The sequence below is a fragment of the Hippocampus guttulatus genome, chromosome 12 (assembly GCF_054856545.1).
Source record: "Hippocampus guttulatus isolate MCC_2025c chromosome 12, RoL_Hgut_1.0, whole genome shotgun sequence".
NCBI lineage: Eukaryota > Metazoa > Chordata > Actinopteri > Syngnathiformes > Syngnathidae > Hippocampus > Hippocampus guttulatus.
In genome coordinates this window covers 4120750-4148123 of record NC_141272.1, presented here as the reverse complement: position 1 = coordinate 4148123, position 27374 = coordinate 4120750, and the positions used below count along the sequence as shown (strand labels likewise).

Here is a 27374-nt window from a genome sequence, read left to right as displayed (position 1 = left end):
GCAATACAATCAAGAAAGCATCAGTCTATGGAGGCAAAAGGTGGCGCCCGGGGATTTAGCCCGAGAGTAAAATATTCAGAGGTTGGAGGTCAAACCAGTCACAGCTGCTCTAGAGTACATGGCCGATGGGCTCACATGGGACACATGGACACGAACCAAACACGCACATACACTCTGTCTTTTTTTCTACCATACAAACTCATACAAAGCCAAAAAGGGGCCTTTTATGCAACGCACGTGATGTAAACCAATCAACAAAGTGAATGAATTAAAGTGGGTTACAAAGACATCGTCATCCTGCTGTGTTATGTTGCTTTATGTCCCTTGTGGGTACAGACTCTTGTACGTGAGTATTTAGCATAAACAAAGACAACAACTTTCCAGACATCACCGCAATACTGTGTTGCGCAATATTCTAGTTTTTAGAGCATGTTGTTATATGCACATGGACTTTTCACCAACTTGTAACTTCACGGGTTTTATATAAAGTATCAGCATGGATACAATTAAATTTGACACGATTTTTAGTTAGCTAGCTGTGAAATGTGCACTCACTGGAAAATGCACAAGGTGCTCAAGTCTTGTCACAGACGGCATTCAAGCATCGCTTTGGCATAGGCCGACAAGCAAAATGTTTAACAATCATTCCTGAAGAAAGTGCAGCTGAGTGTCAGCGGTCAAACAGATGCTGCAGGAATCTGAAGAAAGAGCCAAATGGGAATGTGTTGTTCGAATGGAGTGGATATAAAAAATAAAAAAAAAAGAGAAAAAAAACACATGTCAGGCTTCCACTTTCAAGAAAAGAAATGGGTTGTTTTTGTAAACAGACCTCTGAGTCTTAGAGGAAACCTTCAAGTGCTTCCATTCCAGATGCAAAAGGATAAAACGTGGTGGTGCTTTTCTTTCTATTGCATGCACGCACACACACACACACACACGCACACGCACACGCACACGCACACGCACACGCACACGCACACACACACACACACACACACACACACACACACACACATGCATAAAGAAACCTCCCCCCTGTCATCCTGGTTGACCCTCCCGTCTATGACCAACAGTGACATTCCTCACTCGGGCTGTCTGAGCTTTGTTTGGATTAGCTGAGAGGGAGCAGAACCCCCTTCCAGTCCCATTGGCTGTAGCGTGGCACGCGTCCGCCTGCTGCCGGCTTGCACGCGCGCGCGCGCGCACACACACAAACATCATGTGCACGCAACAGCACACTAAGGTAAGTACATGTCCTCAGAAGTCCATGTATATGCAGACACAGGCGCTCACACTCAGACGGGCTAGTCAGGTGGCCTTATACAGGCATGGTGGCGACCCATTGCCTTTCATGGGAGTTGACTCTGTGACATTCACTCTTCAGGCCCTGTGTTGTCTGCAGTCCAGCGAGCTCACAGTTGCGTTGGGGTGGGGGGTTGAGATAAAAAGCAGGAGGAGGGTGAGTGAATAAAGGAGAGCGATAGAAAGAACAGGATGGGGAATATGATGTGTGATGAAAGCAAGGAGGAAGCAGAGGGGTTGAAGCGTATTCTCACACTGTTTAGGTTGCGGCGGTCGAGCGCTCGACTCTTCCTGTAAAGCCCCCTCTTCACTTGAGAAACGCATGCTGAATGACGACGGCGGAAAGAATGAAAAGTATTGTACACCTCAGCTTCTAAAAGCTTAACCTAATGCACAACCAAATCCTTCATAAACACCCCGTCATCCTTTCACAGGCGAGTGCTGTTTGACACGTTACATCGGATGGGTTGTTTTGCATGTACGCAGTCGGAGTGTAACGCAGGATGAGAGAAGAAAACGAGATTTACACAGACATCAATCATGAAGCAGCAATTACACCTGACACTTGCAGCTCGAACGTGAAACACTAAAAGAAAAATAGGAGCTAATTAAAAACCATCCAGCCTGCTTAAAAATGTCAATGACGACGAAAGTAATGACCACAGTTACAAAGAACGCCAGTTCAAAATCATTCAGAGGCATTTAAAAGCTGGTAAAATCTCTCAATCTGTCCTTGTAACTGTAGTTAAGTACTTTAAAACATGAATGGACTGGACTGGAAAGTTCTCAATGAGAGAAAAGTGACGTCCCATGGTTCGTTTAATGCATTTTGGTTCATTGGAATATATTAGCGAGTTCTCTTTGACATTTTTTTACTTAACTTATGAAGTCAATTAAATGCGCTCTTTATGTAATGTCGTTATTTTTGAAAAACTGCCACATCAAAGCTTTTTGTTAAAGGTGATAAGGTAATTTTAGATGGGGTTTTTTTTTAGGTTTTGGAGTGTCTTATCAATATCAAACTCATGTTTCCTTCAAAATAAGTATCGAAAAAAAACCCCTCGCACTAAAAACTATTTTTTCCTGCTTGCGAGTGCTGAATTGAGATGTGAAATATACACGCATTTTTAATTCGAACTGTGTAACTTCAGAGCACCATTTTCATGGTGTCGTGTTGGAGAAAGGTTTTTATGATGGCGTATCCCTGTTTTGCGGCTCCAACAGGAGATTCTGGTTGAATAAACACCAAGACTCGGGTCCTCCCGCATGACTCAGGGGAGTCATCGCCGCCTCATAACAAATGAATGAGCGAGGCTCAGGCTGGAGCACATATGCACAAAACGACAGGGCCGATGCCGTCACGGGGGAGCGAGGGGCATCGTGATTCGAAGTCGAAACATTGTAGCGCATGTTTCACGCATTGCTCATGAACCTGGTTGGAAGGGGGAAAGTACAGTTGCATATGTATGCTGCATAATAGTCAGCCGAGTGGGTGCGAGATGACATCCCATATGAGTCATCGTGCAGGGTGGAACAACTCCGAATGCTGCGGTGGAGGACAAGGGTTGTACGGCTCGAACGACTGCCAATATCGTCGTCATTGGCTATCAAGAGCCCAGATGATAACAGTGACTGGAATAAATAGTGAGGTCATAAACTGTGGCTGTAGCACAACCATTTGAAAGTGCAACCATATTTGTACTGCAGGCTGCTCATGAGCCTACCGGCGTCATGATGTTGAGCCCTTTGCCGGCCAAGCCCTCCAGGAAAATAATGCATGTTCCCATCAGTAATGCTCCACTGCAGTGCTCTGTGCCCACCGACACAATCAACCCCCCCCCCCCCCCACACACACACACACACACCCCACTGCTTCAATGCGCCCAAGACCCAATCCATCACTCCCGAGTATCTTGGCCTCAAGGCATTGCCTGAGAGCTCGCTCAAAACCCCTCCCCCTTCGGTTTCTCCCAAATGTAATGAGTGGGTGATACAAAAAAAAAAAAAAGAGAAGTCAAATAGGGTGCCAAGCAGAGGAGGAGGTGAGTCATGGACGCGACCACAAGGTGATGGACTGTGAAGGAGACAGCAGGGGTGTGGTGCAATGGGGTGACGCGAGGCCACGACTCCTCAGCTCTGCCTTGTCAAACTACTTTTGTTCAGTTTTGTTTGTTCAAATGTACTGGATTTCTGGATGACTGTATTTGTATTTCCTTGTCCCTCCAAATGTGTGCAAACCGTTTTAGCTGGACTCTCTGCCCCTCTGACTTTCCCTATTTGGTACCCGCATCAAGCACACGACTATTTGTTGAAGGATGACTTCAAAACTACATCAATCATTTCTGTAAAATTTTATGAGTGGTGCCAATCAAGAATGTATTCAATTTGGGTGCAAATCTGGTTAAAATGTTGATATTCAGTAATTGATGCAAGTTTTATCAAGGTATCATAATTTTTTTTTTTAATCACACTTTTTTTTCCTATTATCATTTGAGGCATGATGGAGGCATACCCCGCTTGATGCAAGTTTTATCAAGGTATCATTTTTTTTTTTTTAATCACACTTTTTTTTCCTATTATCATTTGAGGCATGATGGAGGCATACCCCGCTCCAGGATAATAACATTGAACATCGTACCATACGTTGTGATGACGCATGCTACTGCATCAGTCTTGTTATTGATGTGAACTCGTGCGTGTTGCTCCTTACCAGCGATAAGCAAGATCACGAGCCCTATTTCCAACAAAAGCCAATGCCTACCATTGCCTTGTTCGTTTCAAAGTGCACTATGCCAATTGCAGAAATGTCTTTATGTCACAATTGCTGGCAATTTTTTTTCCTTACTTTTCTTGGTGCTATAAGGGTTCTCATTCCTTCATTTTGCTCTAAGCGCCCCCATATTGACACCATATTTTCGATTTCGTTCTTTACTGTTACTCCACCTACACTGCCTCCTCCCTCTCTCATTAGTGCGCCCCGCTTCGCCTCTTATCAACCCTCAGCCTTTTATCCCTCCCCTGTTCCACTTGCTCGCATCCACTGTCTCATTAGCTGACAGCTACTACAGGACTCCTATGAGAGGCCAGATGAGACCCGCATAGTACAGCGACCTTGCTTTCACAAAAGGGCTACTATCAGTGACACGCGATCAGCCACATTGTCGACAAAGGTACGCACACACATAAACACGCAAAGCGAGAACTAACTCACACGCACATGTACTCCCGAGCATCATGGCGTGTGTCAGCAGCCTTCAACCAGCTATTGGCCAAGGTTAGAGGTGACACATCCAGCGGAAAAGAAATGACAACCATCTTGCCCTTCACCCTGCTTTTTGCACCATTCGATCGTATGGCCTTTTGCACAGATGAAGGGGAGGGGCTTCCGAGGCCGAGGAGTCTGCTGTGGCCAAGTCCTTGAGACACATGCGCACATTACACGCACTCAAGGTCCATGCAGTAAATAATGCCCATCAACCTGTGTTTTAATCAGCCTCAGGGACGCAAGGCCGCACCTCGTGATGCTAACAGGCCATGCGTCATCGAAGCAGTGGATGCTGTCGAACACGACTGTAGAGATCCACAAGGTCAGCGATCAGAGCTTCGGGTTGACCCTTGAAGGCACCATACTGGCAAGTTAGCAAAATGCCGGCCCATAAACCCTGGCAATGAAATAAACAGCAGCCGAGGTGGTGTAACAATTTTGGAAGTGGACGTATTTGCAAGATGAATGTGGGTAGTGGACGCTCTCAATCTATCCTCAGCAGATCAATTGCTGGAAGTCATACTAGGACCCCATACCTCCGTCTACCTGCGTTATCGTTGAATCGGCACAATAAGATGGATGGCGCAATAAGGCTTCACAATGACCCCTGTTGAGATGAAATGTCAGATTTGGAAGGAAGCTGCAAACAAGTTGATGATTGCTAATTGTCACATATTGGCTTTCCTGCTCAGAAAAGCTGCATTTTTAAAATGGCATTGGGAACATTTGATATCGTTGGTTTTGGGGTAGTGGAACTGAGATTAAGGTTGCACACATGTACAGTGTGCCAAAGAGAGATGGGCCTCGGCTGTGCCAAGTGGTTTCACATCTTGCTGCATGCCGCAAGGGCCAGACATGCCTTATTCCTCGCATGTCACCGAACATCTGGCGCCCAAACGCACCGCAACTCATCAGCGTCTGAGAAACCTGATTCCTCCAGCCTAGTGCCTCCTTCCCGTCTAGTTGCGATCGGCCTAATTCTCAGCAGCAGCACATTCATGGGACAGTTCTGAAAAATATTTTAAGACAACTTTTATTGTGAAATTGAACGTACGTGACTTGTATGACATTTACCCCATGATGGACACTTCTTGAGGTCATGAGTTCAATAGCAAGTTAAATGCAAAACATATTTTAAAAGATCTGGTAGGTAGCATCAGCTAACCTCGCAAGGCATACATTAAATGCTTCAGTGAGCATTGCTGTAGCCTCATACTCATTTTTGGACACTTACCCCAGAGGAGCAGTGTACACAAGGCCTGATGAAAGAAAAACTAGTGAAAAAGATCAACGACTGTTGGTGCACTCAAAATCTGAAGGACTTCAGTTTAACATATGCATTGTAGCATGTTATGTTAAATTAGGGAGTTGGCCTGGTTTAACTCGCAGTTTTTCAGTGGTTTACTTATTTTTACTTTGTCAGTTTTCATTTGTCATTAAAGTTAGGACCAATTTTCATAGACAGGCGCGCATGCGCTTCACGTAACAACGGGCCGATTGTAATTTTCGTGCCGGGGAATGTCCAATTTACCGTGGTTGGGAATTTGCAGCTCGGTGCGCGTTCCAGGGGACTGAGGGTATTTTCGATTCCACGCTCCCGGCGCAGCTGACAATTTGGTGACAGAACGTAGATGAGAGATTAAACCGGCAGAAACCTTGTCTGAGCTGTCACACAGGTGACCCAGACGCAGGCAAACAGATTTTGCGCGGCATGTCTGTGGCCCGTCTAACACACGTCAGATATTGTGTATGGCCCAGTCTCCGTTGTTGTCTTTGTTGCTTTTTTTCGTTGTAAAAACGACGACCGGAATTGACGAAAAAATGCAGAGGAAACTCGTTTCTGTGATGTGCTCACCATAGCGACTCCTTGGAGTGTGACTCAGTTTACAAATGAAAAGCTATGCAGATATTGTTGAGCTCCCAGCAAAGTGCCACCCGTAGGGTGAAAATCAAAGCTGGACGTAAGACCACGCCATTGCGTCATGTGGCTTTCTTACCACAACGCCACCCTGGCTGGCAAAATAAAAAAGGAAGGCCAGCGAGTTATTGCTGCCCGCCATTTCTGAGGTTGGCCTCTCAATAAATAACAGAACACGCCTGGAGGTTTACAGACTCTCTGTCTGCTTTCTCTTCCTCACAGAGAGGCAAGGATGTGGCCCGGTACAGAGAGGCTGGAAGGCTCGTCGTCTTCAATGGCTCTCTTGGTGAGTCAAGAACACGCACAACAAAAATAATCTTATTATCGGGTCATGTCTGATCCTTAGGCTGAGCTGTCATTGCCAATTTGCATTTCTTGCCATTTTTACAAGACATGCTAACATTGCTGGGATGTTGTTATCTTGTGCTAATTATCTACAGAGGTGCCGACGCTGACACTTAAAAAGCTTTGTGTGGTCTAACGGGCCCTTCTGTGGCACAAGGCAACCCCGTTCTGACCTGTCTATGACCAGCATGACAGTGTGAGGATGCCAGGCTCAATCTGAGAGTAATAGGGGAGGGGGGGGGGGGGGTGTCTCTCTTGCTCGAATGGATCATCGCGCTCCAGCTCCCCGGATGAGGCGGGAAATAATTTGTGGGGACAGGCAGAGTCTCACAGAAGACAGTGATTCAACCGGATGGCCGGCGTCCCAAACAGATAAAATTTAACTTGGTAGGAGACATCACGACTCCTTTCGAAAGAGATGAAAGCCCACCAGAAGTCATCGCGTGGGCCCAATTCATTAGCTAATTGCATTGTTGAGAATTCAACACACAGTCACCTCTGCCTTCGCTACCTGTGATCATTTGTAGCCGGCGGGATCAAAAGCCGCACATACTGGTGAAAACGGAGCAAAAGAGGTCGGGCGGCTGTTAAACACGACAATTAACATAAACTCTAATAGGCCAGAAGGATATGCAGGGAGACGAGGATTAACATTTGAAGCCATGAAAGCCCTCTGTCATTAGTGTTCACTGCTTCTCGCTTTTACCGTGCTGGAGATGATACTCCTTCGGGCGAAAGCTAAGTATAGCGGAGTGATGGATGGGTGGATCGACAACGAGAACAATGCATCATCATCACAGTCATCTACAATCCACATAAAAACAATAAGGGTGCTGTCACCGAGCACCCCGTTGCATGCACTCTTTTTACCTCCAGCAAGGTCAAAAGCATTTTTTTTTTGGTTTTGATTGCTGCTTGTTTGATTGGATGACTGAAAAACATTAACGTTTAGGTTGATGGCATGTCAAATCCTTTGCTGTGTTTCCTCAAACGGTGTCCGTTCCTCTACTAGATATCATGTCCCTATTTGTCAGTTCGGGCGTTCTCGGCCAAAAACAAATAAATGCCTTCCTCAAATAATCCATTCTTCACCCTCACAAAACAAACAAAAAAAAAACCCCAACTTGCAGACAGACACTGGTTTTGAAATTAAACAAAAACTGCGTTCTCATCAGGGTTCAGCAGGTTGTTTTCTTACTGAAAACAACCAGAAACAATGGGGAATTCATTATTACTGTTGCTTTTAAGGGAAACAATGAAAAAACATATATATATTCATACCCTTAGATAAAGTGCAGCCGTTTGTAGAGTTACATAATACAGTTTGTGTTCTAATGGATATGAAAATGTTAGTGTTGACCATGGAGAGATCTCACAACAAGTGTAAACATACACACACACACATACTAACGGTCTAATTCTGCACTACCCAAAATGATTATAAGCCCTCACTAAATGTGATCGAGGGTCTCCAGGTGTTTTAATTGTGCAGCATGCTCATTTAGTGCGCCTCTCGGGGATATTTTGTAATCGTTACCTTTAAAAAGTTAAAGTCTGCTGATGTTTCTTTGTTTGAATCTGCTGTCAATTTGTTTTTTTTTATTATCCTGTAATGCATTCTCTGCCACTCCTCTGACAATTCTTTGTATGACTCTGAAATGAAGGACACACGCACAAAACCACACAACCGGGCTAAAGTTGCTCACTTGACTCACATGACTGAGCACCACTCTTGTACAATTTAAAAACAAAACAAAAAACCCCAAGAAAATCTATAATACATTTTATGCATTTGTGATCACAGAAACACACACACACACACACACACACACACACACACACACACACACACACACACACACACACACACACACACACACACACACACACACACACTCAGTTACAGTTTAACGCAAAGGGCCAGCAGATTGATACACACTTCTGAAATAAGAAATGCGTTCAAATTACCTTTAATCATATATTATTATTATTATTTGTTACTTTGAATAATTACCATAATGATATTCATTTATGTGAGAACACTGATTGTGTTAATGATTTTTCACGATAATCAGGAGCTAAACATCGATTTGCAACACTTCTGTTTGTCTACATTTGTGCCAGTGTTAATGTTGTCAAACGGTAAATTACGGTACACAATATTCCGCTGCAATCACAATGTCCCATTACTGGCAAACTATTTTCAAAACATGGTCGTGGGCATAAATACGTATGTGCATAAACTGTGACCTTTGCACAACAGAGCTCAAACTGGAGAGATTTGTGGGAGAGATTTGACCCGTCTCGTTAGAGCTCATCACCACCGAATGACAAAGCACAATGCATCGCACGCACGCAACTGCGTGCATTTGCTCCAATCACTTTTGCATAAAATCTTCGGCGCATCTGTCCACGCTTGCCGCGGTCGTAAATAACCTATCCCACCGGAAGGAAGGGACCGGCTAATGAAGTCAACTGTAAGCCACTGCACTGCGTAACTCACTGAAGCCGGCTTGCGCAGGACTGCCGCTCACCGCGGTGCTCTGCGCGTCTCCTTGGCTTCTACCGCAGCGACGTAGATCTGTTCATGAATCAGTCAGATCATGCTGCTTTTAACTCGCGTGCTCGCCTCTGCCTCAAGCTCAGTCTCCACGCGGCAGAGTTTGCCAACGCAGTCATGAGACTTGTTGACTTGGAGGTAAAACGCGACGGACATGAAGCGGACAGATAATAGGAGCCTTCGCAGTGTAAGGTCCCGCCTTCTTAACGCATGCCCCACACTATCATCTTGATGTCTTTGTGCCAGAACATTGTTCCCTAGTTTGGAAAGTGAGGTAAATCGGATTCACAAAACAAGTGGATTAACTTAATCACCCTTCGGCTTTGACAATGACCTTCGCTTCAGAGGCATAATAAGGATTAGTTAGAAGTGCAAGGACACATGCCATGCAGAAGGAAAAAGATTGGAGTTCTCCCGTGACAGTATGATTGAAATGTGCTATCCACCATTCCTTCATGGCAAAGGGCCACGATAAAAGGGCAGCAAGAGATGCATCCTAATCGCAAACGGCTGTGATCTCCAAACGGGGGTATTTGTAAGTGAATACTGTCAACGGTGTATTCTCTGAAAAGAAATTGACTGCTAGATTACAGAAATTTAGCCAAATCTACCACAGCCTCACAGAAAAACAAAGGGGAGGAAGTTTGCATTTACATGAGTGCTCTTGATGCCAAGCTTCCTGACGTATATTCTGCCTTTCTCTCATTTGCCGGCAGCAAATAGTGTAATATTTCTTATTGATCAGATGAACAGGAAGGAAGTTATTCTCGAGGCAGTATGAAAGACAACACTCGCAAGCCACTGCACGGCTGCTCGGCTCAATAGGGCATTACCCATGGACAAGGTTCGGCAAATTGATAATATGCGGTAGACTTTGGCCTGACTTCTGGGAAAGGGGAGGTCAGGTGGGATCACAAGGTCGCGGAGGGCAAATGGAGCTAAGAAGATCGCCGATGGAACGGAAACCATGGCAATTGATCGCCACTGACTGAGCAGGATGATCAGTCAGTCACACACACGACAAGCGAGCATATCGTAGGAGAATGACTTTCAGCACATGCAGACGATGTGCTGAAAAGGGTTCGCTGTAGGACACGGCTGCCCGTCGCCGCCGGGATCAGGATTTATGCCCTCTACAGAAGGAAAACGTTGCATTTGTGTGTGCACGGATGCAATGTATCAATATGTGTGCATTTGTGCAGATTTTAAGCCTCGGATGATTCAAAACTGTTTTACCTGCAGATAGCAGTCGGGTGCAGATAGTGAATGCTGCAATCTCTGAAATGCACATATTGCTTTGCATATTCCACCGACTGCCTGATACAGCCTTTTTCTGTTCTCTACGCTCCTTGTTCTATTCTTTTTGTATCACTGCTTCTGCCCTTATCCCCAGGGACAAAAATGTCACTTTCAGAGGAATGACATTAAAATATGGTGACTGCGGTTACACAACGGGAATGGTTACTTGAGCAATGTCTGCCTCTGTTGATGTGAATATCAGCTCCAAGAGTCGCTAGGTATCTGTGATTGTGAAGTTTGAGCTCCTTCTAAATTGCACTGTACCTACTCTGCTCAGCAAAGCATTGGCAAAGCAGGGCTTTAGTCATGTCTGCCTTTGTTGAGTCCAAGTCAAGTTTGAGTGAGAAAGGTCGCAATCCAAGTCAAGTCCAAGTCACAAAGTCTAAGTGAAGTCCGAGTCCTCAAGGTTTGCATCCCAGTACATGTGAAATCAAGATTAAGTCTTAAAATAGAAAAATACTTTTTTCACAGCTGCAAAATTTGAGAAATTTGATTAGGCTCAACACTCTTCTTGGATGTGACAGAACCCTCTGCTTGATATGTCCACATAGTGTGGAACACAACTCGATTGATCACCTAACTGTGAAATTTACCTCAAGTGCTGCCTCTCAAAAACAAAATAAGGGCAAAAGCTACACTGCTATTTGTGAAGGAAGCAGAAACAAATCAACATTTGCAATTTCCTCACTGTCGACTGCACTTCCTCCTCTCATTCATTTCCATTGCTACTGTATGATTGAATGTTTATTCCAACGCTTTTTCCACTTGGCCATGGGACCTTTTACTTCTGGCTGAATGCAATCCTGTACAGCCATAGCTGGAGTATGTGTTGAAAACCTGGCTAACACACACACACACACACACACATGCCTTATTGATTCACCGCAGCAGCAGGGGCTCAACGGCAATGGGTTAACATTCTTGAGAGAGCCATGCAAACAGATTGATTCGAAAACTACTGCACAATGCTAACTCGCCGTGTATCTTACCAACAATGTAGGGATACAAAATTGGCAGCCACAAGATGCTCAAAAAGGGATCCTATCTGTATCTTTGTCTGAAACGGCTGCTTCTCTGCGTCGGTGCAAGGTCATCCAGCAAGGAGAAGGGTGTTGCTGGGTGGCAATGATGGGGGCTGGAGAAGGTAAGAGAAGGTGAAAGACCACCTGAAGCAGCGTTACTAAATGATGATGATTGAACAAGGACTCGAGAGTAAGCGTTGGACGTGATTAGTAATCTGTCCCCATGGAGACGGCGTGTAAAGATGATGGTGAGGATTGTTTCTGAAGGCAGCGGGTGATGTGCAGCAGAAAAGCTTGTGGGTGTGGGTTCACCTTTTTTTTTGTCCAAAATGAGCCCAATTGTCACCATGACAGAGCTGTTCCGAGGGTGCTGCGGGACGCTGGGGAGGATGATGGATGAGTCGCCACACAGTCTCTGCTAACTCATCATTGTATAAACACACAATCGGACCCACGCACCCTATCGCTGAGGTATGCAGTGGGACCTCGAAAGTTGAACCCCTTCCGGGGGGGATGGTCAACCAATTTTTTCCAAGTGGAATGTAACATTCATTGAAACATTCTTATCTCTCACGCCAGGGTATCAAACATGAACAGCTGCTCAGAGTAAAACGTAAAAACACAGTCTAACTGCATACACTATTATACAGAGTACTGTATAATAGTGTTCAATGTGCCACAATGATAATTGGAAAATGGAAAAACTATGAAACACTCAACCTCGTTTTTGATAACAAGAAGGCAAACGTCGAGTGTGATGGAATGACACGGTGGTGTGAACTGGCTTCATTACGACTGCAGCCCATGCTAATGTCACAAGATCAATGGCAGAACCACTCTCTCCTCTTATTTCTGCAACCCAAAAGCATGAGAGTGCTTCCGTGTACCCCGCAGCGCTTATTCTTTCTATGACAGAGCAGCAGACTCTGGAAAAAAAAGCCCCTCGGGTCATCACACTGCTCACACTATCCATCGACAACTTTTCCCCGCCAACCAGCACACCATTGATCATAACACCAGTCGTGAGAATTAGCAGGACTATCGGCAATGACATCAACAGCCGATCACACGTAAAAACATGTTACCATCTGTGTGTGCCCTGTGACGGATGGCCACGGGTTCATGGTGTCCCCCTGCTTACTGCCCGAAGACGGCTGGGATAGGCTCCAGCGACCCTTGTGAGGATAAAGCGGATCAGAAAATGGATGGAAATACTCTTCTACAGGCCCTGCTGAGCACACCAAAAAGTTCACTCTTGACTTTCCTCATGCAGATACAGACCTACGTGGGCAGTGAAGGAGAAATACGGCTGGTCTCTGGTGAGCAAAGCACGTATAGCTGAGTGGCCATCCATCATGACCCCGAGGCGGAGGTGTTACAGTCTAACACGCTCTGCCCGCTCAGACCTCTCATCTCATCAGAGGGCGAGGGGATCAGGAAGGTGGAGGACAGTGAGAGGAAGGGTGAATTCCCTCTGGATAAGGGGGAGGGTGTCATGTAAAGTCTCAATTGAGAGAGGGGGGAAATGTCAGACCGGTGAGATTGATTAACTCCGCTCTCGCACTTGTTTTTCCTGCAGCCCAATACACGGCTGTGCATTGCTATGATTACTTGTAGTCAAGCCAAGACTGGGAGTCACAATATTAGGATGAATGACCATGCAGGTGGGAAACATCATTCATACCTCTCAAAATGTCCCCACTGATCAGATATGATGTGTAGAACAAATGAAACAAGTAAATAAGTGGCATGATTTGAGAGTTGGTCTTTCATAAGCAACTTGTCTATTCGGCCTTTCAGGACTGTTTTTGTTTTAATATACACAAAAGGGCCTTCCCAAAACCCTTTCAAGAAATTAATTATTCATAAGTTAAATGTGACGGTGTCCATGGTTATCAGTAAAATGGGAGTAAATGTGAGCAACACATGAAGACAAAAGTTTGCCCCGTCATTTGTACATTATGTCTACTCTAAAATATGCCAGCAACATGAACAACAAAAGAGCATCTGCTGATCTGCACACTTTTGCAAATTCGCAAGCAACCTCCAAATTCACACGGCTTAAAGATTTTGAAATGTAGAATTTGTCCAAAATATTTTAAAAAAAACAACAAACGCCTTAAAAGTGCACAAAAACGACACAAAAGTCCTCACCAAATTTCATGAGATTTCAATACAGCTCGCTCAACATTAACCTTGACTCTCAGAATTGAAGGATTAACCTGTTCCGATTGTGATTTGACTTTGAAATGTAACTTAAGGTGACATAGGAAAGTAGTGCACATGACTCTGACATGGCTGCTCGGCATAATACGGAAGTCAAGTCAATCAAGGTAAACATAAAATAGACTTCTGATGGAGGAATTAATCGAAAGTATCTTTACAGGCGTGTCATTCAATGAAATTTTACAGGGAAAAAAAACAACATGTAATATGATATGTCACGTCTCAGGTCGTTTGAGCCAGTGGCAAACAAACAGGCTCAACTGCCTGTGCAGTTCTTTTTGCGACATGTACACTTTTTCCCGGCGTCCTTGCCACTGTGCATCTTTTGTGTCCTGTAACTGAAAACCGTCAGCTCTGTCATTCTGCCTCTTCAGAAACATCCACACAAAGAGCAAATGTAATCCCCTTGTATTGATCTGGTCATGTGGCAACCGGCAAAGTCGAATATTTTCAACTGGGCCGGGGAAAAACGCACGCAGGAATGATGAAACAGGTGTACAATGTGATGTCATTAATTGTGACGGCCGCATACTGTAGCTCAAGTTTCAGGAAGGCGATCATTGATTTTGGGCAAATCTGTCCAGACATCTCCTCATTCCGGTTCAGAACACCTTTCCTTAGCTAATGAGAGTTCGCCGTCATTGCCCGTCGAGTGAGACGTTTCTTTTCATGCCCCGTGTCAGGAAACACTGCTGATACATTACCAGAGATGAACGCGGGTGGATGTGAAGGAGAGAAAAAGTATGATGACTAAGCCTGAGCTTTAAGAAAGACAACGATGTCCCCTAATCCCTCCTGAGCAGTCATAAGCCTTCCGTTATCGCTCGTTAGAATTGTGCATCCCTTAAACACATTAATGCAGGCCTTAAGGCGAGCCTCTTTTGTACATGGTGGCGGCTGCTTATTGGCTAAGAAGGAAATAACATGCATATTGATGTCATTTTATTGTCTAACTTTTTGCAGCAAGACCTTTCAATCCCTGTTGATATCAGGAGAACATACACTAGTGACAGAAACAAAGGCGATCACAAAGATAAAAAAAAAAAAAAACGTAGAGAAAATGTTTTCCCTTATGTTGTGTCATGATCCTGTTCTTGGATGCTTTAACACCTCGTTTTTGTCAGTTTCGTCGTTTGACTTTGTTTTTATTTGTTCTGTGAAAATTGGATCCTTGACATTTTGTTGATTTTCTCGATGCAACTATTTCCTTGCCGTTTTCAAGCGCCTTTTGTTCATATACGGTATATTTTTTTTCCTGGTTTGTTTGACCAGTGTTTTCTGTTCATACTTTGTTGGTGCGCTTTTGTTCTTGTTAATAAACATTTTTGTTTTACAAAGTTTTGTTTGGTGTCTACGTTTCCGGGATCCTATAAGATTATTTGGTTTGTTTGGAACCGTGACATGTGGGACTAGGATCACATCACTCTCAAGCTGCAGTGTACGCTGCCTTGATGGCTGGCCTTTAGCAGCCCTACATCCTCTCAGTCTGTCAACCAGCAAAAGCTCTTTTCGCACCATGAATAACTTATAACATAAACACCGTAAATACCCAGGTCAACAAGACACATAAGCAAAAAAATGTACGTAGCTCGATTGTGGGAATGTAACCAAGTGCTGCATATACCGTATTTTCACAATTATAAGGCGCCATTAAAAATCTTACATTTTCTCCAAAATGGACAGGACGGCTTATAATGCGGACCGTCTAGTGTATGCACCGAGTTCCAAAGCCTGACTGAGAGCACCTCTGGCCGACACGCTGTTTATATAGAGAAAAGGCGGAGTGAGTAACGACAGGCATGCGGAAGTCCGCCAATGAGTGAAGGGTGGGTGTGTAAGAGGACGCTAAAGGCACGCCCCTAGCAGGTACCAGTCGCCAATGAGTGAAGGGTGGGCGTGTAAGAGGATGCTAAAGGCACACCCCTAGCAGGTACCAGTCGCGTGAGTAAATTGTAAAATGGCGAAATAAAGTACAACCGAACTCAGTTTTGCTTCCATTGCCTTTTTAAAAACTTGTTTTTAGCGTGCGTGCATGCATGCCGTATGTTTAAGCTGCCGTATGTTTTACCATGCCTGGCTGCGCCCAATAATACAGTGCGTTTTGTGTATGTGTCAAATACAGAAATAGCACCCCTTACTGAGACTGCGCCCAACAACACGGTGCGCCGAATGGTCGTGAAAATACGGTAGTATATTTCCATTTTGCAGCTTTGAGTTTACGGTATGTTGAATGGGCCATGCAATTTACAGAAAGGCCCTGGTGCGCTTGTTTAAATGATTCCAAATAATGCACACATTGTGCAGTTGTACGGTGCTGTGCAAAACCAAACCTCGAGTTCATGTGTTGAGGAAAATCCATTATGGGTTCCTTCCCTTCATCCATTTTCCGACACCGCTAATTCTTTTCAGGGTCGGGAGAGCTGCAAAACATCGCAGGTGAGCGTTTGTGCGTGCATCAGTTTGATTTTGTAACTTATTGATTTCATTTTTTCCCATCCTGTTGGTCATGACCAAGTACACATGGTGTAAATGTATTCAAAGGCTACCGGTGATCCCCCAGCTGTCCAACGTTACACTGACTGGGAAGAAGCGCAGCCACAGCCGCCGGGCCACCATCACTGCAAAAAAGGGATGGAAGGGGGGCGAGTATTCTTGTTCTGTATTCTGACTGCGGCATGGTTAAGATGCTGAGACAGCAGATGACTTGCCTTGCTCTTTCAGCCATTCAATGAACCAAAGCAGGATAGACTTAATTGCCTCATTACCGAAAGGGGCCAGCAAGGAGTCGGCATCTTCCACACAGTTCAATGTCAACCGTGCAACTGAGAGGATGAGGTCAAATGCAAAACCAGCATGTGTTGTTCTTACATGTGGAACATTTTTGTTCTATGGCGGGTAACCATGTGTTCTACTGTATATCTTAATTTGTCTCAATTGCAGAATGCAACACCCAGCGCGCTCTTGCAATGAGGTGAACTCTCCAAACGGTCTATTTATAAGCTTCAATCCAACTAGAAGGCAGTGTCATCATGCCAACAAATTATTTTAAGAGCTTGATTGTGCAGACTGCTTCAGTATTTTCTCCTACACTGCATATTTGGGATGTGGACAGTAAATCAAGCCAAGCATGGACACTTTGGATTCCCCTCTGACAAACGACATACAAAGGAAAAAATGATGTCCACGCTCGGACGGAAATGTGATGTCTTTTTTGTTTGAAGGTTTTGGGGAGAGAAGGAAAATAAAGGAGTAGAGCACCGTGTCCAAAAACAGACCAGCGTTCCACTTCTTTTTAAGTGACTGTCAAAAAAAAAAAAAAAAAAAGCTGTGAAAAGAAATGCCACTGCTTAAATCTTCAAAACAAACTGGGACTGGCATGTTGTATGTTGTCCTGAGCTCAAGAAAATTGCTATTCCTACTGAATCGTGACTGACGTGTGCCACCCTGTACACGTAAAAAAGGTAATATTGAGCCATGGTTTCAAGATCCCAAAATTGCTATTTCAAGGTGGCTGTGGAAATAAAACATTTGTAAAATTCACACACACAAAAGTGCAAACACATTTTGTAGAGAGTCCCTGTGAGTGCTCAGAAACGACTGGTCCTTCTCGAGAAAAATGGATTTGGAATATTCGTAGTTGGTGTTTGAAAATGCGATTGTGACTTAAGATTTAAGTAATGTAAGTAATGTGAATCCACAAAAGAGTAAATGGCCAGGTCGATGGAGAAGTGTCCTCACACGTGACCAGAAAATGGACCACACTTTTGTGAAAATGCTCTCTTCGTGTTGACAGATTGATTAAAAATCAAATGAACCTAAAACGGTCACATTTAATTGCTGCACACACACACACCTCCTTCATACTTGAGAAAATGAGACTTCTCTCAGTCCAAGGGTCATGTAAGATATCATGTGCAGAATCCCTCGGGTATGTATTTAAGGCTGCGGACTTTACAGTCATTACCGCGAGGCTACATTTAAAAAAAATGCACAGCTACACATCTGCATGGGCAATATAGCGTGAAGACTCCATTGCATCAACCAGTCATGCCTAACGAGTTGGAAAATCCAAAGGTGTTGGCGCCATCTGTTCCGAAGCACTTTGCTGGAAAGTGGGGGAAATGATACAGTGTATGACCAGACTCTGAGCTCCGAAATAAATTACTTTTATCTCCCACGCAAACACACTCCTCATTCTCGACCTCTTAGCTGACAGAGGAGCACTGAACTCCTGACTATGTAACACCGGGTCGGGGTGTGTGTGAGGAGGAGGGGGGGGGGGGGTTGAGCACCACAATCAGCGATATAGCAACCCGAATAATTGGGTCTTGTAATTAATCAATGACAGCCAGTTTATGGTGTGGTATGAAAGGCCAAATTGCTGCCATTGTGGTTAGATAATTGAACCATCCATCCATCAAACACTGTACCTTGCCCTGCAAGAGATAAAGACCGTGCTACCACTTCACAGTTCCCTAATGTCAAATGCGTGAGGTACGCTTTTGATGACTTGGTTAAATCAATAATTAATAAAAAAATAACCCTTATACAGTAGAGCAACCCCGAGCAGTGTGGAATGAAGCGTAATCTACATTAAGACACTGTGGGTTCATATTATGAACAGACATTTTGTTTTTTTTAAATTTGATGAGTGGTAGGAAGAATACTAACAAAACCGTGTTATCATATTGACATTTTGTTTCAGTGTGTGGCAAACATTATTGAAATGGTATGTACTACACATCATGAGAATGCTCCATAGCATTGAAGGACAAGTAAAGTAGCAGAGACAATGTCAATGACGATGTCCCCTTTTCGTTTTATGAATGATTTTGGAGCCGTTATATGAGATTTTATTGATTTGAAAAAGTACAGTGTGTGACGCTAGCCCTTCTTTTGGAATCGTAGGCTATTCATGTAAAATCTGTTGATTGCCTAAACTCTGAAACATTTCAAATCATATCAACTTTGGTTGATACGAATTGCACAATCCAGACTTATTTTACAAAGTCACTGTACGGAACATATTCTTGCATTCTATTTTATTTACAAAACATCATAAATTGTTTTTCCTGCAAGGGAAATTCTTGGGACAGAAGACACAATCCTGCTTCATAATGCAAGTTCGTTATTTCGAGCCAAACCGAACCGATAGTCAAGTCGTGCTAGGATGTTTAATTCTTGTGCAGGTAACGGGTTTATCTTCCGTCAAATGAATCAATGACTCCTTGACACCCTCCACTGCCTATCAGACACCATCAATCTTACGGTCCTTTCCTTTGCTGCTTCCAAAGATAAACGTCTGAAGGGCAGAAAGGTTTCTCCTGATGAATGCCATAAAATGCTCGAGGCAAGAGCGGCAAGCAAAGAAGAAAATGGAGTTAGACAGTGGAGCAAACAGGGTCCAAAATACCTAATGGAGTGTCCTGCTTGCTAGGCTAATAGACTGTTTCAAATTGAAAGGAACAGCAGGTGCCTAAACAGAGCGCCGTGGAACATTTCCTCCACTTCATTCAGCCACAAACCAATTGGAAAAGCACAAGGAGAGGAAAAAGACACGCCTGGCTTGCTATTGTTTGGTGCAGTCGTGGTTACTTGGACTGTTCTGCGATCAATCCTGGCCATTGACTCACATCCGAACAGTCAGAAAAGCCAATTCTTTCATGTAGCTGTGCCGCAAATGGGTTGAGTGCAGTACGTGTGCGCGTAACATTTTAGAATTTATTCCGTCTACGTTTATCGTGCTTCAAGACTAATGGTTTGGAGCCCCGCCGCGGCCTCTGCCTGGCTATAAAATACAATCTCTTGCCAATTTGTATCCCAGCAGCTTGCTTAAATATTCAAATATCCACATGGACATTCGGACATGATAATCAATGATCACAGCGTAAATCAAGCCTCCCCACCGGCTAGAGTCTGACAGGTGTGACTCATAACCAATTAAGAGTGCTTAGTTGCCCCTAACAAATGATCAACTTTTGGCAGACTGGTTACTGGTGTCAGGACACCCGGCATGGTTTTAGGGCCTGTGAAATCAAATACTGTACTGTATTACTCTGGATCCCACTACTTCATGCAGCAAAGGGAAAATAGCCTACAATTTTCTTGGACATCTGTCAGTCACGGGCCTGAGAATCTTAATCACTTTTCTTTCCTTTACAGTACCTTTGGGAAATGGTACCAAGCAAACATGGAGTTCAGGCGCTTATGGGGATGTAAACATGGAATGGATTGATTAGTAATTGTGCCTGCAAGCAATGGAGGCAAAATAGAAGGGGTGCTGCGACCACAAGGGGTGCTGTTAATTCAGTCGCAACTAGTTTGCAATCGAAAGAACACTGTGATGGTAAGTTACATCAGAGCTGCCAGTCTATCGAAATTCACTTCCACAACAATTTGTCTGAATTGACATAATGTTAACCTTCTGTCAAGAACTCACAGTGCAGAGCTGCAATGGTCCGGCCTTCCCGTGCGGAGTTTGCATGTTCTCCCGGTGCCCGTGTGGGTAGTCCGGTTCCCTCCCACATTGCAAAAACATGCATGGCAGGTTAACGGAATACTCTAAATCAGGGGTGTCAAACGCACCTGATTCAAATGAACAGGTTCAATGTCAGGCTTGCGCAGAGCTGAGGATGATCTGATCATTTGAATCAGGTGTGTTGCAACAGGAAGACTTGGAAAACATGCAGGACAGCGGCCCTCCAGGACCTGAGTTTGACACTCCTGCTCTAAATTGTCCCTAGGTGTGATTGTGAGTGCGAATGGTTGGTCGTCTACGTGTGGCCTGCGAGTGGCTCGCAACCAGTTCAGGGTGTCCCCTGCCTACTGCCCTAAGACAGACATATATACAGTATATATATATTGAATGTTGTTTACTGCAATGTCAATAACTGGGGGCAAAACCACGGCGGGATGAATCAGTACAAGACAATTTCCGCGCTCTGCTTCACAGACTGCATTGGCGCTCAACCAGCGTTTATTTGTGATTTGATCTTCGTATCGCTTGCATAAAACAATCAATAGACGTGATTAAAGTAGTAACAACCCAACAATACATTTTTACTTTGAAACATGTTGCGTGCGCAGCATAACCTCGTGGTTGACACGACAGGAATGCAATAACATGATTTTGTTTGTTTGTTTAATTGCTTTTATTTCTACTTGATGTTCGCTGAATGCACGAGCGGTGCTTTTTGTTGCCTAACCACAGGGAACTGTGTAAACATGGTGGAGGGCGAATTCTCCTGGAGACTTCGGCATCATCTCTCGATAAATTAGTTCGTGGAACAGCAGTTATTACTTCTTCAACAGCAACAACAACTTCTGCTACTAGTTGCGCTAGTGGTCGTAGTAGTAGTAACAGTCGTAATGTTACAGTCAGTCTGTGACAAGCTTTGCCACGGGGTGGTGGCATGTTTCGCGAAGATCAATTGAAGAAAAAAAAACTCAATTGCCCCTTTCCAATTTTTATGCTATCGAGCAGATGACCTCCCCCCTTTTTTTATTTCAAGAAAAAAGAAAGCTGTATTTGCATTTGCTCCAATGACTTTCATGGCTATTCCCTACTGCAAATAAATCAAAATGCCTCCCTTTGGAGGGAGTGTCCGGGTCTATAAAGCTTATATGGAACTGGGGGCCTATATTTCTATATGGCTGTTAACGGGACGTGTGCACTCCAATTTAACTTATTCGCCTCGGAACTTGCAATGGCGAATGAAACCAAATTATGAACATGTGTATGTGGTGTCGGATTCTACCAAAGCTGTAATTAACAAAACATTGCATGATGAAGTGAAACTTGAACGTGACAACATGACATGTTGCTGTCGAGTAAAAATGTATTTGTCTTTACTAGACTGATCTGCTAGATTGACTTTTATGTTGTCAATGATGGGAAATTCTTGGTCTGGATTAGATTTTGGTGTTCAATGAAGCCTCTCCATATTAATATCTATCTATCTATCTATCTATCTATAAAATGTTTTAACAAGCTATCCTGAATTGTTGGTGTACAGCATGAGAGCATTCTAGTGAGTTGACGTCATGTGTGGCCTCCCCACATGCGGCTCATTTGATGTGAATGCAAGTCTCTCCAGAACATCTGTCAAAGATTAGCAGAGAAGTGAAATAGGCAGTTCTTCCCGTTCTTACGTTTCAGAGTAATCTGGCAGTCATTTTCCGAGTGAAGTATGAAAAAGCCTGGCAAGTTTATCAGTCAGACACATAACAGTAAAGCAACTCTGTTAATGCATGTTTTCTTGTGTTTAACACAGTGAGTGACAAAAGGCCAACATGAATGAGGAATTGGAATAACTTTGAGAGAGGGGGGGGGGGGGGGGGGGTGTCACCAGTAAAAAATGGTTGGAAAATGTCCAAAACAAGACTGTATGCAGAGACGACAAATTCACTATACACTCACGCTACTGTCGTGACCTTTCTTCTCTCATCCCATGTCTACGGCTGCTCTCAAAAAATAAACGTGGCGTGACTTTCAGCTTGCTCAAATAAAAACACTAACTGAACAAGAGTTACATTTCTACTTACAAGCATTCTAATCATGGCAGCCGGCTTGCAGCTACAGAATAAAGATGACAGACCTTTGGACTAAAAGCACCACCATCACTGAAACATTAGGAAGGCCTTCGGTTGAGAAAAAAAAGGGCATAAAGCCTTGCAACTAGTAAGTGCAATTTGTAATCACCGCTGTTGCCTGGTTTCTCCTATTGCACTGCAGGCTTGGGATGATTTGCATTGTCCATTCATCGCGCGCGTGTGTGTGTGTGTGTGTGTGTGTGTGTGTGTGTGTGTTTGAGAGAATTGCCTCTGCATCATCAAGTGCAAATTAATTGCACCTGTCAATTAAAGTGAGAGTGGAAGCCATTTGAGGGTTTACGCAACTGCAACACGATACGAAGGTTCATTCCATTTCCATTTAACTCGCCACCTGACTGAGAAATTCTTTAAATATCTTACAGTGCCAGTCCCTTGGAACCCATCTGGCAAATTCCACACCTCGTGGCAATTTTTCAAAGCATATTCAGCACATAACGAGCACGGCAGTGACCGACTCGAAATGATCAACACGATATCAAAACATACCCCTAATGCTTGGTATCTGGCTGCGTATTGGGGAAATGTCAGGTGTCGGTGTGTGTGTGTGGGTGTGTGTGTGTGTGATTCAGACGCAAACACATCAAGATGTCACTTCATAACCTCTGGCTCAGGAGGCTTCTGTCATCTTCCCATTTCTGATATCCTCGGCCTGGCCCTGCAGACATGCTAAATATAGAATGGGGACAAAATTTGCTGTTTGTAGTCACTGCTCTGCTCATTGAACACGAGCTGTGTGCCTTGACACCGCCATCTTCTCCAAGTGTCATGCATGCAAACAAGAGCTTCCCAGGCCAGTCATTCTACCACCAGACCGCAGCCCCATGTTTGCAGGCGCTGGATCTCCTTAAAAGATTGACACACGCATCTCATTCTTGGGAATTATATTCGTGCCAAGTTTGTTATGATGTCTCGGAGAGTCATACCCTCATTCCAAATCGATCGCTGGAGGACAGATGGCCACTCCATTGTCGGTCCACTTTACCTGTGTGAGTCAAGCCTTCCAGCGGGTAGAGTTACTTGCTTTGACCTTGTTTCTCATTTTTCATTCGCCAAAATACAAACGGGAATTATGGAGCCTGCTGTGGCAATTAATTGCAGTGATTATCTATAATGGCACCAGTGGAAATTACATCGGCAACGGATATGAACTTCAGGAAATTCGGCTACTTGCAAGGCGATAGCCAAATAGAAAAGGAAAGAGACCTGATTAATGAAAATTGGAAAATTGATTGTTTTACAATCACACTTCCTCTCCTTGCACGGCCTCTTAGTTGATCTTTAAATGCCTTTAAGCTGGTAGCTGGAACATTTTTTTTTAAGTCGCAGCAAAAACAGCTAGCCTTTATATCGTTTGATAGATCATTTCAGTCAGGAAAAACGATGTTTTTGCTGACATTATTAAATGCAATACACATAAAGTAGGATGAAACTTTATTGTACGTTTTGGGCTAGTAAAATTCAGGAGTGGAAGGGCCTGCCTGGGAAAAAAAGAAGATAAAAATAGGAGACAAAAGTTGTCGCGTGTTATGACACTAAACTGGTGTGTTGAGAAGACTTAAAAAATGTGTTACTTGTAATATCCCCACCAGTTCTCAGTTTATGTTCATAATGTTACAAGTTTATTGTGGTGACAATTCTGTCTTAATAATAATAATAATGCATTTTATTTAAAAGCGCCTTTCATGCCACCCAAGGACACTGTACAGACAATAAGAAAATACAATGTAAAAATTAGTGAACGAGATATTATATAAAAACAGGACATAAAATCAGTGGCGGCCCGGTAGTCCAGTGGTTAGCACGTCGGCTTCACAGTGCAGAGGTACCGGGTTCGATTCCAGCTCCGGCCTCCCTGTGTGGAGTTTGCATGTTCTCCCCGGGCCTGCGTGGGTTTTCTCCGGGTGCTCCGGTTTCCTCCCACATTCCAAAAACATGCATGGCAGGCTGATTGGACGCTCTGAATTGTCCCTAGGTGTGAGTGTGGGCGTGAATGGTTGTTCGTCTCTGTGTGCCCTGCGATTGGCTGGCAACTGATTCAGGGTGTCCCCCGCCTACTGCCCGGAGATGGCTGGGATAGGCTCCAGCACCCCCCGCGACCCTAGTGAGGATCAAGCGGTTCGGAAAATGGATGGATGGATAAAATCATAAAAACATAGGAAATGGGAGAGCTATGTGTTGTAGGCAATCCTGAACAGGTGTGTTTTTAGACGGGACTTGAAAGCGGAAAGAGGTGTGCAGTTTTGGAGGTCCGGAGGTAGGTTGTGGATTCTTACCTTTATGTGGTAAATAAGTGATTTAAATTTGGCCATTATTGTCTAATGTCATAAATGGCACAACAATGTTGGAAATTGCATCGCTTATGGGTCGACCATCTTTGAAAATAAGATTTACTGTGACACAATTGAGTTAATGAAACCAATGATTGTAGATGAGACTAGTCGAAAAATGGCATACAGGTCGGCCCCTCTGTGCTGCAGGAGTGTGTGTGGGTATACACACACAGATATATATGTGTATATACACACACACACACACACACACGCACACAATGAGAGCATGCCATCGGTGTTATGTTATCATCAGTGTAGTCACTTTGATCATTGTTAAGTCGAGCTAAAATCCCCTAATAGCCAAAACACACCAGGTTTGATGAGGTAAACCAAAAAATGTGCTTGTATGCAGAGACTACAGCAGAGTCAGCTGCTGCAGTTAATGTGCAGTCTTAGCAACCAGCTCCACTGGACATTTGGGAGCAACGTGTAATGGGAATTTGACATCTAAAAGTGCGAAAATTGTTCCTACACCTCAGCACATCACCAAGTGTACAATTCTATTCCCTTCAATATCAGCTCCTCTTTATCTCTTCAAATCTCAAAAGTGATTGGGAACACACCCAGATTGCGTCCATTGTGAGTAACTGAGCACAATACATTTGCAGTATATACATAAGTAATTAACAACACCAATTAAAAAAATCCCCATGGAGCACGAACAAAGCATTCTCTGTACACCTAAACGAAAGATATGAAATTTTAAACACAAAGCCTGCAGTCTATTGACTCCTCTCCAAACTGCAGGTGTCCCACACTTCAACACGAGTTTTGGAGTCTGACCAGACAAAACAAGCCTGCAGAGCTTCGGTGGTCTAACAGAAAGCACTCAGGGGATTCCAAACTTTTGCATGAGCAAAGAAACCCCGGCTTGTTTATACACTCTTACTGCATACTTCTAGGTTTAAATCACACCAATTCCCAAATTGGGTCTTTCTTCTCATTTGACTGCAGGTGATGAAAGAGAAGCGGGAGGAGGTATGAGACATCTTACTGGAAGTCAGTTTGTACACACCGTCTCACTGGGCTACATTAAGTCCCAGCCAGAGGAGTCATAGTGGAATTAAAGAGTCCTTAATTGAGTTCGGAGCCTGCTGGATATGCTTCTTCTTGGTGCATTACTACAATCAGTAGTAGTGTCCATGTGCAGTGCAAGAACACCGTGTTGGTATTTAAAAAAATTAATGCAGCTACAGTGCAGCGAGAATGAACAAAGAGACTGGAATTTGTTGAATGCTTTTTGTGATTATTATAATGAAGTATATCCCAAAACTGTTGGTGGCATAAAACAGTCCCTATCTCAATAAATGTTTGATTTTTTTTCTGTCTGGGAAAATGGGGGTCAAACTACATAAAACGGCACGCCTGAATGCCAAAATACGCAAGCCTAATTAACCTTTAGCGAGTAAAAATCCAATGTCATTCCAACAAAAGCTAATTTACAAAAGACTAGTCGAGCTAACTTTTTAAGGTCCTCCACTTATTGTGTTCCCATCACTCAAACAGATGTACTGTATGTGCTTGCTATGGACGAAGAGGGTCGACGACAAAAGAAAAGAATTATTTCTATTTTCGGTGACATCATTTGGCTGGTGCCAGATGTGTTGTGAAGGACTCTCTTATGATACAGAAAGAAATGATTGGCATCATCTCACGTCATGCACGAGGAGAATGTTCCCCGTTGCCTTTGTCTCGTTAATTGCCCATGTATTTTGTTTTTAAAAACACACACACACAGGCACACACACACACAGGCACACACACACACACTAGGAAGGTGAAGCGACTTACCCAGAAAAAAATAGCGAAGCGTTGCAGACATCGCGGCTGGAAATCCCACATACAAAAAAGGAGGTGGAAACAATGAGCCGAGGACGCCGCCTCATTCACGGGCGAATGACGATTGAGACGAGCGCGAATGTCAGCAAAAGAGCACCAAAACGTTGACACGGGGAGATCATGTGTCTCCGCGAGCCTTCGATGTCATCGTTCTCGTGGCGGAACACACGCGGACACACACTTGGCCTCGGATCAAAGTTCCTCCCTCTCTCTTTCTCCCGCAACCAGAAAGCTGCTGCGTGGTGGCTGTGGCGTGGGACGTGTCGTGTGCGGGGTCTACTCGGTCTCCTCCTCACACGAGGCTCTCCTCCTTTGGCTCCTCCGCCGCACAAAATACCAGCGAGGAGGAGGCGGAGGAGGAGGGCGAAAAGGTGGATGATGATGCTGAAGGATGGAGACCTCTAGAGTCGGAACTTCTCTTACACAGCATCGTGCACAACAATGGATTTCTGCTTGACTGTTTTTCGGGTTGAAATATAATTCGCTGTAGTGGCTTTGCAATTCAAATTGAAGTTAGTCGCGAATTTGCAGATAATGACCCTCAGTTCCAATTGACTGTCAGATGGCAATTCAACAATATGCTGATTGTGGCAGTGGAAAATAATTATACTATAGCGTTGCGATCGACAAACCCCAATTCCAATTAAGTTGGGGC

The 27374-nt window shown here is 44.1% G+C and overlaps 1 protein-coding gene across 1 annotated transcript in view; it reads right to left on the bottom strand.

The window, feature by feature from the left end:
- Window positions 1-27017, bottom strand: part of clmpb (CXADR like membrane protein b) — a 60344-nt gene extending 33327 nt beyond the window's left edge. The window contains exon 1 of the mRNA XM_086126091.1: window positions 26672-27017. Coding sequence (XP_085982217.1) covers window positions 26672-26702 — 31 coding nt within the window. The 5' untranslated portion in view covers window positions 26703-27017. The remainder of the gene's footprint in view (window positions 1-26671) is intronic.
- Between the last annotated feature and the right edge of the window lie 357 nt (window positions 27018-27374).